This window comes from Mytilus californianus, unplaced genomic scaffold (genome assembly GCF_021869535.1).
Source record: "Mytilus californianus isolate M0D057914Y unplaced genomic scaffold, xbMytCali1.0.p SCAF_5, whole genome shotgun sequence".
Lineage (NCBI taxonomy): Eukaryota > Metazoa > Mollusca > Bivalvia > Mytilida > Mytilidae > Mytilus > Mytilus californianus.
Genome location: NW_026262701.1, coordinates 118,704,955 through 118,722,504, shown reverse-complemented (window position 1 = coordinate 118,722,504; position 17,550 = coordinate 118,704,955). Strand labels below are relative to the sequence as shown.

The 17,550-nt window shown below is 30.9% G+C and overlaps 1 protein-coding gene across 1 annotated transcript; it reads right to left on the bottom strand.

The window, feature by feature from the left end:
• Positions 1-6,336: 6,336 nt before the first annotated feature.
• LOC127700848 (zinc finger protein 235-like) lies at positions 6,337-16,018 on the bottom strand. Its single transcript, XM_052204540.1, has 7 exons — positions 15,672-16,018; positions 10,296-10,578; positions 9,695-10,093; positions 9,150-9,319; positions 8,364-8,529; positions 7,792-7,875; positions 6,337-7,109 (listed from the first exon to the last, which is right to left on the bottom strand). The coding sequence occupies exons 1-7, from the start codon at positions 15,864-15,866 to the stop codon at positions 6,664-6,666; spliced, it is 1,743 nt and encodes a 580-aa protein (XP_052060500.1). The 5' UTR covers positions 15,867-16,018; the 3' UTR covers positions 6,337-6,663.
• Between the last annotated feature and the right edge of the window lie 1,532 nt (positions 16,019-17,550).

The following is a 17,550-nucleotide window of genomic DNA, read 5'->3' as shown; positions in this document are numbered from 1 at the left end:
GTACAGGTTCTAAAGTTTCTTTTTACTTTAGAATACCTTCCCTTCTCTATAGCTAGATTATGTGATGACAATCTAAATTTAACAATACACTTTTTGTAAATTTCGGATATTGGTTTACATAAATATGACTGCAAAGAGAATTTGGATATCATATATCTATACAAAAAATATTTTGATGAACTATCTAAAGTAGCATCAAACTCTTGTTTGATAATATCGCATAGTCTCTGTTTAATAACCATAATATGATCTTTACATAAAGAATTTTGTGAATACCACAGATCATTTAAACCAAGGTGGAACAATTCCTTTCGTATATTACAAACCCAGTTATTTTTGTCATTCGGATTCTTCAAACACATATCATATAAATAATTGTAACAACCAAGTAATATACAATTGTTATTATTCAATACCTTAATCCAATATTTAAATATACGCAATTTCCTGGTTACTAACATTGGAAATCTGCCAAGTTCATAATAAACCATGACATTCGGTGTACTTGTTTTAACATTCAAAATTCTTTTACAAAAATCAATATGTATTTTTTCTACGTCTTGAGCTTTATGGAAGCCCCATATTTCAGAACCATAACATAGAATACTACTAACATATGTATCAAATAATGACAATAAGTTAACGTGGCATAATTAAATGAAAATTGTCTAATATTACTAAATAAACAAAACATAGCTTTTCTACCTTGTTCTGCAACTTTTTTTTGTGCAACAGCAAATTTTTCATTAAAATTAAGAACAACACCTAGATAAGTAAATTTGCTAACAATATCTATTTGTACATCATCATAAAACCATTTATCTTCTTCCTTTACTAAGCGACCATTTCCAAAAATTACAATTTTGGTTTTATCAATATTTACCGTTAATTTCCATTTCTTAGTATAAATATACAATGCATTTAACATCTCTTGCAAACCATCTTTGGTTTCCGAAAAAATGACCATGTCATCTGCATACATTAATAAAAATAAACTTAATTCTTTCAACTCTACAGCTTTACAATTATTGTTTATAAAACTCCATCTCACAATCATTAACATATACAGCAAACAAAATGGGCGACAATACCTCCCCTTGCATTAAACCAACATTATTTTTGAAAAAGTCTGTGTAAAACCCATTTTTTGTAACACATGATCTGACATTTAAATACATAGACTTAATAACTGACAGTAATTTTCCTTGTATACCAATTTCTAGTGATCTTTGAGCAGTATACATTATACGTCATTCTCTGTAAAAAAATAACTCTGACGTTTTAACTAATTAGTTTTTGATATACCGATTTGAAAAAAAGGTAAAGAGGGACAATAGACAATCAAACTGTCCGCCAAAATAGGCTGAAACGAATATGACAGAAACAGAAAACAGACATTTACAGAGAGTGAATACCTCGAAAAACAACAAAACAAGATCACTGAAAAACTTACTTGAAGGTAAAATTGTAATTTTAATATAAAAAGTCAAAAACGCAAAAAAGTTTATCGATATATATATAAAAGCATTATAAGTATTTCTTAAAGAAAATAATATATAAAATGACGGAAGTGATCGTGGATTTCATACATGCTAGTTGTCTCATTGGCACTCATACCACATCTTCTTATATCTATATATTCAATATTTGTTATCATTGTAATATTATCTTCTTTGTAACTATGTATATTGTTTATGAGAATAAAGATCATTAATTCATTTATTCAGAAGCTGTATATGAGATTGAATGACCAAACAGGTATGGACAAAATTCTTATTCCATATTCAAAAAGGTTTTGAATATGATTTTTAATTGTTATATGTTATAATTCAAATCAAGGACAAACTAAACAAATAAATTTCATTGATATGGAAAAGAGAAAATAAACTTATAATTCCTAATTGTACTGCAAACAAAACTCAAAGCAAAGGAACAGAGAATGTATTGCTGTTCCCTTATAGTTTAAACATCACGGTGAGACCTTCAACTTGGAGCATAAACTCGCGCCTCAAAGCAAGTCGATGAAGGTCCACAGAACCGGTTTGAGAGGTTATTCACAGTGAAATCATTGGAATTTCAGTCCTGTTGTAGTCATGTTTTCAATGCATAATTTCATATCATATAAGTAAGTAATTTCAATATTGGGTTTCTAATGCCAACCAATGAATTGTCGTCAATATAAAAATAAGAGATGTGGTATGATTGCCAATGAAACAACTCTCCACCAATGATTAAATGACTTAGAAGTTGATAGCAACTATATAGGTCACCGTACGGCCTTTAACATGTGGAGCAGGATCTGATTACCCTTAAAGAGCATGTTACTCAATCTTTAGTTTTCTATGTTGTGTTTTGTAAACTGTTGTTTTGTCTTTTGGTAATTTTTATTTTCACGGTCAGTTCGTTTTCGACTTATAAGTTTTATAATTTCCGTCTCTCTGTTGCATAGAAGGCATATATTCGTGTCGGGGTTCTCTATATCTCACAATACGGCATGTGTTTTGCTCATTGTTGACGGACGACAGTACGGGTCGTACTGTCACCTATATAGTTGTTAAAATCTGCTTGGTCTTTGGTGGATTACTGTCTCATTGGCAATCATACTATATCTACTTGTATGCATGCATGTCTCTTTTACTGGTATAGTAAAATATTTTTATCCTTTGCGTTCATATGTGCAGACAATATCATGTAGGGTATCATTTGTTTCAATATTCAGATGCAGCTAAACACCGCAGTCCTATTCGGATATAAAAGAGGTATGGCAAATTTCTACTGAATTTGTTTCACACCAACGTCATTTTCATATTGTTCAATCTTTACTTAAATTCAAGGTGATCACAGCTCAATGCGTGAACTTTAAGGTTTTATAATATATAAATATTCAAATCGCCTAATAATAAACTCCATAAGATAGCCCAAAACATCTCAATTTGTCAGGCGAGAAGTATAAAGCTATGTAACAATGTGTTGTCTTTCTGATATAAATTAATTCGTCTTGGCGACGTCCTTTGATGCAAAATTCAACAAAAGCATGTAAAAATTTGGAAGTTTGTATCAAAATGCTTTTCAACAGCAACACATAGCGCTGAATAGCATTTTGATTTTATGGAAATATGTAATATTGATGAAAATATATTTAAAGTAGTCATATATATTATGTGTGCTTAATCCAATAAACTATTTGATTTGATTTGATTTGAAAGTATATGATATAGACTCTTTAATATTTAGATTTTGAAAATGTGAGTGAAACAATTGTAGGGGAATTGGCCCTACTACATCTTTCATAAAATTCCGAAATACCGTCTACTTGTGTATAGTTCGCCTAACTCATCGGCAGGCGACATCACAGCTCATTGCGAGAACTTTAAGGTTTTTATAATATAATGGCTTATTTCAGAGCACCTAATAATAAACCCCAGAAGATAGCCCAAAACAGCATTTTGTCCGATTCTGGCAAAGTTTGAATATTTATCCTATAAATGTATAAAAGGACCACGTGAAAAGGACGTCGTTAACAAAAACTAAAATTCTGTTAGAAGTATAAAGCTATGTAACAATGTGTTGTCTTTCTGTTGTTCTTTTGCACATAGAAACTTTTTTTCCGGCTGAAAGACTTATGCGAACAATTGATTCTTTGACAAGCAATAAAGTATAATTAATTTGATGTTCTGTAACAAAGGTTTAAGTGTCATTTACACTGAATGTTAACATTGATACTGTTTTATTGGTAATACTAATGCCAAATCTGAAATAAATTTTATCAAATGACAATCAATTGTGTTCAGCTTAATTTGAAATGTCCTATCAGTGTTGAATGTCTATCACCAGAATAAATAGTAATGTTTCCCCCAGTGGAGTAGTTAACCCGGTACCAGATTGTTCTAGATACTGGTTCCTTTCCTTTGGGAACTGTTTTACGATGTGCACTATGTCAAACAACAGACAAGTTTATCAACAATGATAAATGATACATTTTAGTCATTTAAAATTACTTATGCCAAGATTTGTTGGTAAGCGCAAAATAAATAAATACCTAAATAAATAAATGATACAAAACTAGTTCTTTTGCACACAGAAAATGAGGATCAAAGACATATTTGTGCCCACCCATGAAATTGTAATTACAAATAATGGCACAATTACAAATAATGGCACATCAATGACTTTACAAATTTTAAAATGAGCAAGAAGCAAAAAAAGACCAAAGAAATGAAAAAAGAAATGTATCATCTACTGAATGTTTAGATGTTGCAAATAAAAGATGATATTTAAAAGATAATATCTTCATAGCTGATATTAACGCTTTACAGTACATTTGTTGTAATATAGTTCACCACTATATTAGGCTAACGTTATGTTTTTTTCTTTGTTTTGCATCCACTTTCTGGTAGTTGCTAAAAAAAAAACAATGCTCACAAATACATATATATATAAAACTATCTTTTGAAAACCAGGAAATGTGTCATCAAACTGTGTTTTTTTTACCGTTTTTTTTTAATTTGTTCATGTTTTTCTTACTTGCTTACTGGTATAGATTTTCAAAATTGATTTAAAGCTAAACTAATAAAATATAGACATGGCCTAAATCACAAAATACAATCTACCCGCTAAAGCAATACGAATTAGACATCAAGGGTGACGTAAACAACCACAGATAAAAAATCATGGCAAATCAAAAGGGACGAATGAAACTAACCAATAGTTAAACAAAAAACTAAAGATATATCATAACACAAGCCACCCGGACTAGTTTTAATTTTTTGTTCCTAAATATATTCGTTTAGCCTTTTTTTTTGGTTCACTGTTTTTCGTTGAAGTAGTTTTTGACTTGATATCACGAAGAAATAACTTTCTGACAAAGTCGCATCAACAATTATATTGTTCTCACTAATATTCATCGGATGTGATTTCCTTAATTCTAATGAGCCGTACCGGAAATTGACACCTGTCTACATACCTTCAGATCTACATCTACCCTTGGGATACATGTAACTTGATATACCAAGAAGTACCATAAGGTGTTTATCTTTTCTTATTGTGTGTCACTTTTTCAATTTTCAATCTATTGTTATATGTTGCATCATGATGAGTACATTGCGTCATTTAATTAGCACTTATTATTACAGCTATAATTTACATGGTTATAGATGTTCAACATTTTCTCAAAGATATGTATCATCGAATGTAATTGTAAAGATTTTAAATGAATATGACACTATATAAATTTCGTGTGTCCGAAGCGCCAAGTTTTTTGGATTTTCCTTCATCATGAACGCTCATACCTTTACATTTGAAAGCCAGGAATGTGAAAAAATGCGTAGTAACGTTAGATCAAAAATGCCTAATAAGAATAGCCAATCCATCTCAGGTCAACTTTTCCTGAGGAAGTTGGAATCTTAGTTACTTAACTTATCAATGGGAATTTTAGAAATGGTTAACCTGAACTTTTGTTTTGCATAAGACAAAATAAAAAATACAGAGTATGTCCACATATATAGGGACGGAAGAGCTTGATTAGGTACTATGATGTCGCTATTGATTACTTCATCTTGCCATATCTACAATGTTAAATTAAAAAAAAAAGAAAACGAAAAGCACACCAACAAAGGATTGTATGCGCAACAAAGATTGTGATATAAAACCAATTTGTAAAAACCATTATACCCAACACAGCACGTGGATTTAAGCAATTCTTAGTCTTTGAACTTATTTTCAAACACAACTTTCTTTTGAATTTCGAATTCCTAAAGATGTACCAAGAACTTATTTGGACTTTCAATCATTCAATTATATATGGACATTGTAATTTCATGTCATACATTATATTCCATTTGATTGTTCTATAATAATTTTATAGCAAATTGAGGAAGCCAAATTGAACCAATGGTACGTCATGATAGTGCTAGAGTCATCTCATTGAAAGTTTTACGGCGCCATAATGACCTATATAAAATTATAATATCACATATAACTATGGATATCTTCATTTGGAACAACACAACAGATGCCACAAGTGAAGCAGGAACTGTTTCACCCTGTCGGAGCATCTTAGTTCACCCTGATTTTTTTTGTGGTTCCTAAGGCTCAATCTTCAGTTTTCTACATGCATATAGTTTTGTGGAATGACTCTATTGTATGACTTTCGTATTTTTTGGATTTACAGGTTTTGTATTGGCTTTTTGATATCTTCTCACTTTAAAAAGAGGTCAACAAGTTTTAATTACCAATTATTTTATTTTTAACAATTAAGATAATGAAATATGTCATAAACTTAACAAAGTTTACAAAAATATATGTAACAAATATATCATGTTATAGTTATAGGTCAAATGAGAGGAAATAAAGAAAAGATATAGTGAAATATAATGAAGGTATAGCGGGAAAATATAAAAAAAAAACCAGTTTATTTACATCAGAAGTAGAAGTGAAAAGAGAAATATCAGAAGAATGATAGGTGCGACTTAAAACTGTCTACCTTTGGAACTAAAATTAAAATATACATTTCTAATATACATATGTGTTGCGTAGAAGTGCACATACTGTCTACAGAAAATACAATTAAAAAGATATCTACAAAGAAATTGTTTTTGGCACTATTAGTTATCATTTGTTTGTGTACGTCATTCACATATTGCACTAACAGGAAGAGACATTTGATCAATATCCGTGCGCGGGTACTCCTGTCCATAGTTGTCGTCCTTGTGCGTGTTCATCCAACATAAACTGTCCGTATAATTTTAGATTTTCACTAGAACGAGAAGAAACCGGAGTAAAGCCTGGTACCATTCCAGTAAAAATTGGATTCAAAGCCGTGATTGGCGACAGCGCTGCTGTAACGTGTGATGGCGTCGTAAAAAATTGTGCTGAAGAAAATGGAGGGGATCTTTCGAAATGAGGAGACGTCAATGATGATGTCCTTCTAAAGTCATTCGAATTAAGATTTTTGCTGTAGCACTTTGGTGTAGATTCTGTCAAACGAGATATACTGAAATTTGTCAAGAGTTGTTGATCATGCGAACATCCTATGCAACGCCCAGTGAAAACCTGTTTGTCTGTGACTGTGAAGGTTTTTCCACATTTTAAGCATTCATCTTGACTGTCATCTACAAGAGAAATGGATAAGATATTTTAGTAAAATAATTCTAAACATTAAAGTTATAAGATTAGAACAATAACACCGATTTATTTTTTGGAAATGCATGTATTGTAAAAGAATTTTCAAAAGATTATTCGATTGTATACTATTTAGGCAAAAAGGTATTCTAAATCTTAAACATATGAATTTGCTGTTATCCTAAAGACATTAAAAGCTTTTCGTTTTTTGATTGAGTTAAGCCTTCCAATTGATATTTTATAGTGTGTTTTTCTATGTTGTGATGTTATACTATTGTTTCAGAAAAGGGAGAAGGTTTGGTACCATTAAAACGTTTAATCCCGCTGCAAATGTTTGCACCTGTCCTAAGTCAGGAATCTGATTACAGTAGTTGTCGTCTGTTTATGTAGTTCATACGTGTTTCTCGTTTCTCGATTTTTATATAGATTAGACCGTTGGTTTTTCCGTTTGAATTTTTTTACACTAGTAATATTTTGGGGCCCTTTATAGCTTGCTGTTCGGTGTGAGCCAATGCTCCTTGTTGAAGGCCGTACCTTGACCTATAATGGTTTACTTTTATAAATTGTAACTTGGATGGAGAGTTGTCTCATTGGCACTCATACCACATCTTCCTATATCTATTTACAACTTAGTGAAAATTGCCTAAATCATACATGTTATAATGTACTTACTTTCATGTGTTTTCATGTGAGTCCTGAGGTTACATTGAAGAGCAAACTTCTTCCCACAAACTAAACATGCATGAGGTTTGTCACCTACAATACAAAAAAAAAGTTGTCATCAATAACAGTCGAAGGTAAAAAGTCTAATAAACTTGAACAGGATACTTCGTAAAGATACTGTATATTGTTGTTAATTAATAAACTTGAAGAAGAGGCTTCACAAAATATGTTTGTATTTTATGTGACATTATTCTATTTTCTTAAATGGTGTAATTCAATTCACATTACGCTATCTATTGCTTCATATATGTACAAATGTTTTTTTTCTACAATGTATACGAATATCAATTATATACTATTGTTAAAAATATTCACAGCATATATGTGACTTTGTTTCATTTCTTTGACTAAGAAAGCTGCGTTATTTAAAATTATTAAAATAAGATTATGATTTCCAATGAGACAACTCCCCACCAGAGACCAATTGTCGTAGAAGTTAACAACTAAAGGTCACCGTACGGCCTTCAGCAATGAGCAAAACCAATATACATTGTATATATAGGTGAATTAAGTGCTTTTACCTGTATGTAACAATAAATGATTTTTAAGGTTGGTCTGTTTGCTGAATCCTCTATTGCAGATTTCACATTTATATGGCCAGGATCCGCTGTGAACATACATATGACTTCGTAAATCTCCTGGGGTCGGGAACGACTTGGAGCACATGTTACATTTGTGTGGCTTTTCCTGCAACAATATAAATATAACTATGTTATTATATACAAATATTTCATTAATTTACTATATATATCCTTTGTTGCATTCTGATAAAACTATATTCAATGCTGACGTAAAAGTGTACAAAGATTGCTTTGGTTGGATGTTAACTAGCATCAAACAATTAATGATGTGTACTTTGTAAATATACAATATGTTCTGACGTCTGAAAATCTTTTTCAGGATTTGCCAGCCTCTGAAAATCCTGAAAAGGGCCATCCGACGTCAGAACAATCTCGGATTAGTTAAACCCATTTGATGTATACATATTCGAATTTACTGCTAAGACATATTGACCGATGAAATATTAATAGATATTAAATTTGCAACTTCCGTATAAGCAGGATGTAGTCGGTGTCAGAATATACAAATGTTATTCTATTTTTGAAAATATGATAATACTTTTAGTTATTTTGATTAAATGCATTTATAATTATGGCCCAACTCTTTAACTGTTTAATAGTGGTACAAAACTATAAATAGTAACACGCAATTAACTATGGAAAAGTCACACGCAACTGTTATACATGTATACAAAGTACTATGGAATAGTCTCACGCAATTGTTACAAGAAGAACAATGAACTTTACCTTATTATGGGTCATTCTATGATAGTAAAGGTTAGAAGATGCTGTAAATCGTTTGCCACACACTTTACACTGGTGGGGCTTTTCTCCACTGTGAATCCGGCGGTGGGTGTTCAGGGAGGAAGAAGTAGAGAATGCTTTGCCACAAACATCACAAGCATGGGGTTTTTCACCTGAAATCAGAAAAAGCTTTCATAAACTAAAATGTAACAATTTATATTATTATACTTCGCGTTAAAATAACAGGTTTTGATTGGTTAATATACGAAGATGACATTCTACTCTATGTCTTAATATGTATACTGCTATTGATCTTTAGGGTGCCCTTGCACTGTCTGGTTGATGTCTCAACATCGTATACTCCAATGTTTTGTTACAGAATGAATAATAGAGTTTCAGTCAATATAAAAAAACGGTTAGCGTAAAATATAAAAATGCTTCATCTCTAGATGGTTTCTTTACAGTATGAACAACGTTAATGAAATAACAAACATGCCACAAAAGAAGTAAAGTTGATAACACAAAATAGTTATATTGATATCCCGTACCTGTGTGGGTGCGCATATGTCGTTTCAACAAAGATGGACGGTCAAATCGTTTGCCACATACTTCACATGGTAGCCACGTTCTTTCTCTGTTCCGCCTGACTGGTTTCTCCGTAAAGTCTGGGCTACTGCTGGTTATGTCTGATTCAGTAGAGTCTGTTGGTTTACTGGATATTATCCCACTGCTGTTGTGACTAGAAGCGGATATGTCCTTGCTGGAATTTAAGCTACTCTCATGACTAGAGCTGGGAATTTCTGTGCTTTCTGATTTTGCCTGTTCGTCTTGATCTTCACCACAGCTTGTAATATCGCTCAAACTAGAACGGCAGTCATCTTCTCGAGACATCTCTAAGGAAGAGTTACTGTTCAGAACCGGTGACGTCTCATTCTCAATCTTCATACCTACAAAATATGATAAGAAAACTTAATTTAGGATAACGTATAATTTTGTGAGAGATTTTTATCTCGTTGAAATAGATTTTTTTTTTATGATTCTTGATATTAAAAATGTCTATCTTTACAAATTCGTTATATCGGCATTTTCTATCATTAAAATTTCGTAAATAATTATTTCTTTATTTTTTTAATGTACAGGAATACTTACTACTTTCCATACATTCGTCTGCGTCTCCGACAACGTCGATTTCTTCTATCGTGTCGTCTGCCTCAGACTGGATATTTACATGATCAAAGAAGACGACGATTTCATCGTTTGGTTTGACTGGACGGATGGTTTGATAAATAGGCTGGTCTTTCACAATAGCAGCAATGAAGTTGACATCGTTTATGTTTCCAGAAGATTTGCTAAATCGGATCCAATTACAATGTCGCACCTTTCTGTTTTCAACGTCACAGATTTCATCATAACAACCAAATTTGTAACGTATCTGTAAAAAATAGAATGGGAAAATGTACTAAAGGTTAAAAATAAAAACAAAATACTTTATAGCCGAATTGTTATAGAAAATGTAACTTTTATCACCTTTTGAATATTTCATGAGTTGCATCTGTGCTTGTTTTTTTTCTGTAATTTTGCATACGATTTAACTTTTTTTATTTCATTTTTCAGTACAGTTCTACTTTTGCGTTAAGTAGTGAATTTTTTTCTTTTTTTTTTGTCCGAATGTTTGCATGCAAATATTTGTGCTTGTTGAATTGTATTTTTATGGTCTAGTTTCCACAAATTACAGCTGTCCATATCAAATTGTAAAATAAGCTATTGCAATACATCACTGATATGCAGTAACGAAAGCCTTTATACATTTTATTTTAATGGTCAATTTGTCCAAACGTAGTAATCAATTACAGTTGTTATCTGAAGGCAATTTACCAATCGTCTTCAGCACTTGTTCTGTCGATTCGCCACGCGCCATTTGACAGACGACTGCACTTTCACGTGCGTCTTGTCAACGTACCAATTAGAACAGGTTGCCGTTTTATTCATGAGATCGAATCAAAATTCAGAACATGGTTATGTTACACAATTGTTGTAACTTTTTTTACTTTAAATCCCTTTATTGCTTAAATCCGACATTTGAGGTCATACAGACACTTCAGTGTACTTCAACAGAGATGAAGACACAAATTCTAAAATGTTTATTGTACTTTAATACCAATTCAACTTTCCATTAAAAGCAATGATTCGAGTCTAACGCTCAGTATTGAACAGAAATGCTATTATCAATGACCACAATACAATTAACGTGCGGAATCTCGTGGCGTGTTACATCATTGTCCTTGGTCAATAAAAAGTATTTTTCTGGTTGATTTATTTTAAATTTTATTAATTTTCACGACAAAAATCCATTTTACCAACTCCCCTGTACCAAAACATGTGATACCACATTATCGAAAGAAAAACAGTTTACCGTCGTCGTTATCGGTTGCGCGTGTTAGTTGCAAAGTATTACGTCATGTGTGTTGGTTTATCTTCTATATCATGTATTACTCATTAATGATTATTACACTTCAAAACCTCAAATGTTTATCCATGTAATACGACCTGTTAACAACCGATCTGGATTTACTTGAGGCTGTTTGGGAAAATCGGTAAGAATTGAACCCATAAAATATTTGCCACTGGACGTTAAGCATATTGACAAAATGAAACTTTGCGATCATTTTCGTATTAAACATGCGACCAGAAGCTTTCCGAATTTGAGTTGACTAAAAGATGTCCCTGTAATACTGTTTTTTTTCCATTTTACCCACATCTATTGGTTTATCCTTTTTTCAAATAAAATCGATATTCAATGTAATTTTGTCATCTGCAAACCTGAGCCTTTGTTTTATATTTTATACAGGGTTTCTGAAACTTCCAAATCCTTTAATTAATTAACACAAGGCGCTTAGAAATGGGTGCTAAACTTTGAGCATCATAAAGTCAGTTATCAATTTGATAATATTAAACGTTTTTACTCAAAATAGTTTGCAGGACTTGCAAAGATTTGTATAAATTACAATTCCTTGGTACTTGTAAAAAAAATGATGAAACGGGAAGAATTTTCAATATCTATTTCTGTATTACTCATTGAGAAGTACCCTGTTCACACCTCACCATGTCTGGGTCTTAAATTTATGTTTCAACACGGAGATATTGTATAATTGACTGCCCAGCAGTTCATTAACAGCTCTAATTAATGTCTCGTGTGTGTATCTGCTTTTGATCAAGCACTGACCGATAAATTTCAAATTTATAATATTACCCTTGAAATAAGTTCGTCACTGGTCAAGTCTTACCAATGTATTTTTACGAGTTTTTGGAATGTAAATATGATATGATTGGGTATAACAAATTATGTGTTAATCAGTTTCGAGACTTCTTTGTGAATTAAGCAAAGTAAATAAAATATGAAGCGTGAAATATTTACTTATTATATGTTTATATATCACAAAGGTTTCTCACATTTTTGGGTTCCGGTGGGTATACGATTGCTTTGATCATTTCGGAACTGGTAACCCCTGATGGGAACTTCATCTATGTTGTAACTTCTTTTGATCATAGTCATTATATGTTTCTGGGGTTTCAATATTTATTAACTCAAAATCATATTTATAAATTGTACATATTTTCTATTGTAGTTAATTAATAACGCGCGACAATTTACCTATATTTTAGTATTTTTCCAAGAATTTCTGCTGTAGGGATATTTTACACCTTCGGAACTTTCACTGACGAGACTTTTTGTTAGTAATGTGACTAATACTATCATCTGAAGTGGCGGTTTGTATTATTTCTTAGAAGTTTTGTTGACTTAAAGAATTATTAACTTGTTCACTTATTTATCCTAGAATTATATTAATAAATAATTGAATAAAAGAAATCATCAAAGAGTGTGCCGAATTTTAATGGTCCTATTGTTGAGTGTGTATCTTTTTCACAAGTACATTAAATTGTTTTTGTATGAGGTGATACTTTGGAGCATTAGTATTGAGTGTTCCTACATATCACTTCCGATCAGGATTTCAGTCAGCTAAAAAATAAACTACTGAAGAATCGAAGATCTGTAGTACTTCTTTTTATAACAATTGTAAGATAAAGGTTCTCATGTGTCCCATATCTTAAAGTTTTTTTAAAGTTATTTTGAGAAACAGATTTTTTTCATTTAAAATTTTAAAATTTATTGACAGCTTTTATATACTCAGGACGATTTAGAACTTGACATATAGTATAGACATCTGTTATTGTTGGAGACTATATGTTGATCGCTAGATGTCTTTTAGTTGTTGTCGTTTGGTTGCTGTCGTATAGACGTATACCCACATCTTCCTTTTATTCATACTTAATATTTTTATAAAGAACGTATCATATACAGAAATGATAACTTTGTACATTTAACTCCTATATAGTCAACCATGACTGACTGCAAAATAAGTCAAAATAAAAAAAAATGAAACTTATAATTGAAATTTGCAACATATATGAATAAAAAGAGATGAGAGATATATTTGAATGAGATGGCAACCCAGCAACACAAAAAGACAAGCGGGTAGTTCTAGTTATTTTTGTAAATTTTCTCTTTTGGACTATTCATGCATACGCCATAGATTTCGATGTCAACACACGCATATGCACACAGAGAGAAAGCAGAGGTACATGTATAGACTTATAATAGAAAAACAAAGGATAATGTCTAGATGATAGTTATTGACCATTCTTATCGAAAAACGATACAGTAAGCATATAGATCATAATACATATGCTTTATCCTGTCTAATAAAGTTTTATTTTTGATACTTTAAAATAGTCTTTTCATTTAGATTTAGAAAAAAAACGAAATAAAGTTTTAAATGCAATTAAAAATTTAAAAGGTGTTTAATATTTAGCCAGTGTCAACACCAAAAGCTTAATATGCACCCTATAAATTAAATATATATCCTTTTCTTTCCTTATTAAACACCTATTTAACAAAAGACTTTTTCAGATGTCATCTTGTTTTTTAAGATTGTTTCTCGCTTTTTTAGAGATTTTTTTGCCTAATCGTCTTACTGATCAAGGTGGTTGATCAAAAGTGTCAACAAGATTGTGTTAAATTTCTTTGTTTTTCACTCTTGGTGTTTATGTTAAGAAGGAAGATGCGATTCATCAAGTACTATGTGTTGTGGGATAATCGTACGAGGATCGGATTATCTTCTTTTTAATGATGTTTTAAGTCTACATGCAGCTCTGTAGGTGTTAATATATTTGGGAAATAAAAAGAAGAAAAAACAAATGCCAGGAAATAGTACATCATACAAACTCGTGTTTAAAATTGAACAAGTATGATAGAAATTTGTTTCCTTCTACATATATCAAAAGTAAAGATTATTGTCTTTCAAAGCATCATTTCTGTAGATTGATAAATACGCATATTAACAGAACGAGTTGTGGACCGCTTTTAATCAAACACAGAAACAAATTCTATGTAAAAGTAAATGCAGTCATACCATGTTTAACGATATTCACAGTGGCTTTCTTCTTATAGTATATTTAGTTCGCGAATAGATGGCATATCAATAAAAATACACAATCGGTCAGGATGTATCCCAAAAATATCTTCTTCAGGAATCAATTGACAAAAAATTAAAAGCCGGTTTTTACACATTTGTTTTTATTGATTTTTTTCTGGTTTGTTTTTGTTTTTGTTTTTTTTTTGGGGGGGGGGGGGGTTTACGAATTACAGTGTTATTTTGGTAATTAATTACTCCTATAGGATAGTTCAAAAATATATAGCTACTGAGGATATCTACATTATGTATACGGTTCATATACGTGAAGATAATGATTCATTTCCTTTCTAGTATTAAATTGAAAAATATAGCCACGAATTTCAAGTTTTCTATGATTTTCTACAACTTTTACCTCTTTTTGAAGTTATAACCATAAAATAAATGTATAAAGAAAGCAAGAATTTCTTTTATATATTCAATGTACAGCTTGACATCAGAAAATGAAATTAATTTGAATAAAAAAAATTATATAAAGATAAAGACTATTTTTTTTTATTTCATTCACATGATTAAGGAAAAAAAGACGAAAACCATTCAAATACAAATCTTTAACTGTCTCTTAAATGATGATATAAAAGGATCCATAGTTGACCCCAATGCAAATGTTTCATTTGCAAATACTAAAAGTTTTAAACGAAATTCGAGATTTTAAAGAAAATTTTTATAGATTGTGACACGTATTATATAAGGTTCATGATTATAGTTCTATAAAAAATAAAAAGATGTGGTATGATTGCCAATGAGACAACTCTCCACAAGAGACCAAATGACATAGAAATTAACAACTATAGGTCACCGTACGGCCTTCAACAATGAGCAACAACTAGCTTATTAGTAATTTTCACCATTTCTTATCCAAGAAACTTATGCGATAATTTTGGAATAAATAATGGAAATGATAAATGAAGACTTGTCCATCCAACTTTATAAAAAAGCTGCAAACACTTCTCTGTGACAAAATATGAATATTTGAAACAAAAGCGTTACTTACATCAGTTGCAGGAAGCTTGGAAAACACTTCTATTTTGTCCAACTTGAAGACACCTTCGTCCGGACGGAAAATTGTTCCAGCAGGAATAAATGTATTGCTCCATACAGCTACGGACATCTCTAAAATGTTCTTAGGGTTTGGATGTAATGTCAAAACTAAACTAAATTGTTCTGGTATTAAAACACACGAATCCATTTTGAAAACAAAATTTCAATGTTCTTTTTAAATTCACTTTTAACTAAAAAATCATTTATAACCGTAGCTTTCGATTGTAAGTTTAACTTTTTGCCAATTTCTTAAAGTTACGTTAAGTTTATAAACAAGTGTCTAGTCGCGTAAAAAGTTTTCTTTAAACTTTGCCTACGGGATGATATAATTATATCCTAATGGTCACTAACTATTTAACTCATCATTATGATTGTAGTGACCACTGTCCACCCTGTATATATGTGATGTAATGAATAGCATCTTATTTGCTGTGATTTGATTGGCTGATTTGATTTAGCTACTTGTTGCTTTCTCTATGTGAGTCTTTCACACTTCATTGAGGCCTCTACTAGGTTTTTTCTGTTTGTCTAAAAGCAGGTAAATGATTGGTTGTCATTTGTCACAAAAACAGTTATTGCCCAAAGGAATATGCAAATATCAATAATTAAAATAAAATATAAAGAATTAAAAAGTTTATATTTACAATCTATTATTCTCTAAATCTATTCCAAACAAACGAGGGAAAAAGTAATTGAAAAAAACATTAATATAAAAAAAAAAAAAAATTGAAAAAATATTTATTTCTTTGAATGATTTTTGTTTAATTGGAAACAGTATATTTTGAAAAACTTTCATAGAGTAATTGATAAAAGAAACATTTTTAAAAGTTTCTCTTTGAGACAGGAAATAATAGTAAGAACAAAGTATATAGAGTTCAAAAATACTTTATTCAATCAACTAAATAATTTAACGACTTAATTATCATAATTATAAAATACGATAAAAAATGTGCAATTTAAAAAAAATCTTTTTAGTAAAGCATGCATCCATATATTTATGTATATCTATACCAATGCAATTTGGTTTGTTGAGAAATAAAGATATATATAAAAAGGAACTATATTAAACTTAATGCAAGTGTAAAATTACATTTAAAAAAAATCTTTTTATTAAATTAAATCGTGTTAAAAAACATGACTTGAATGACTACCTACACGTTATAGAATCTTAAATAGTTTTCAGACAGGCTTGATTCCTTATTTACAGACAAATGAAAATTCCTACAGTTGGCGTTCGAAATTTCGAAAATAATTGTAAAAAGAAAATTTCAAATAATATAGTAAAATCCCTTGTAAGACAAACAATTCACTGATAATTATAATAATTGGCATTAGACTGTTTTGAAAACACCAACATTGAAGTCTTTTACTCCATGTGTGATTCAAGGGAAGAACATCCTATATAAAAGGTACTTGTTAAGACATTAAGCGTTGAAAGACCTTTGATATATTTTTAATGAATTTCTAACAAGTCATTAGAAAAGTTCGTTTCCCCAAAACATCAGTTTTGAAAGTTTAAAAACCGCATTGGCGAGAAAGTGTCAGTTATCGAAAGAACTTACTTAAACATTTTTTCTGTAGGCAAGAGTTAGAACCGTTTTGATGACCACATTGATTAAAAGTGTCAGTCTCAGTACCACAGTGAGACTCTCTGTTGCTAGCTAATGTCTGACATCTTTACAATAGGTAACGGTTTACATATCTAATTTGACCGTTTATCTGGGTGGTTTTCACGTAGGTGAAAAATGGACGTACAACTGACCGTTACAAATCCAATGTGTTAAGTGTCACATTATATGCACATTAGGACATTGGAATACATTAGTGAACAT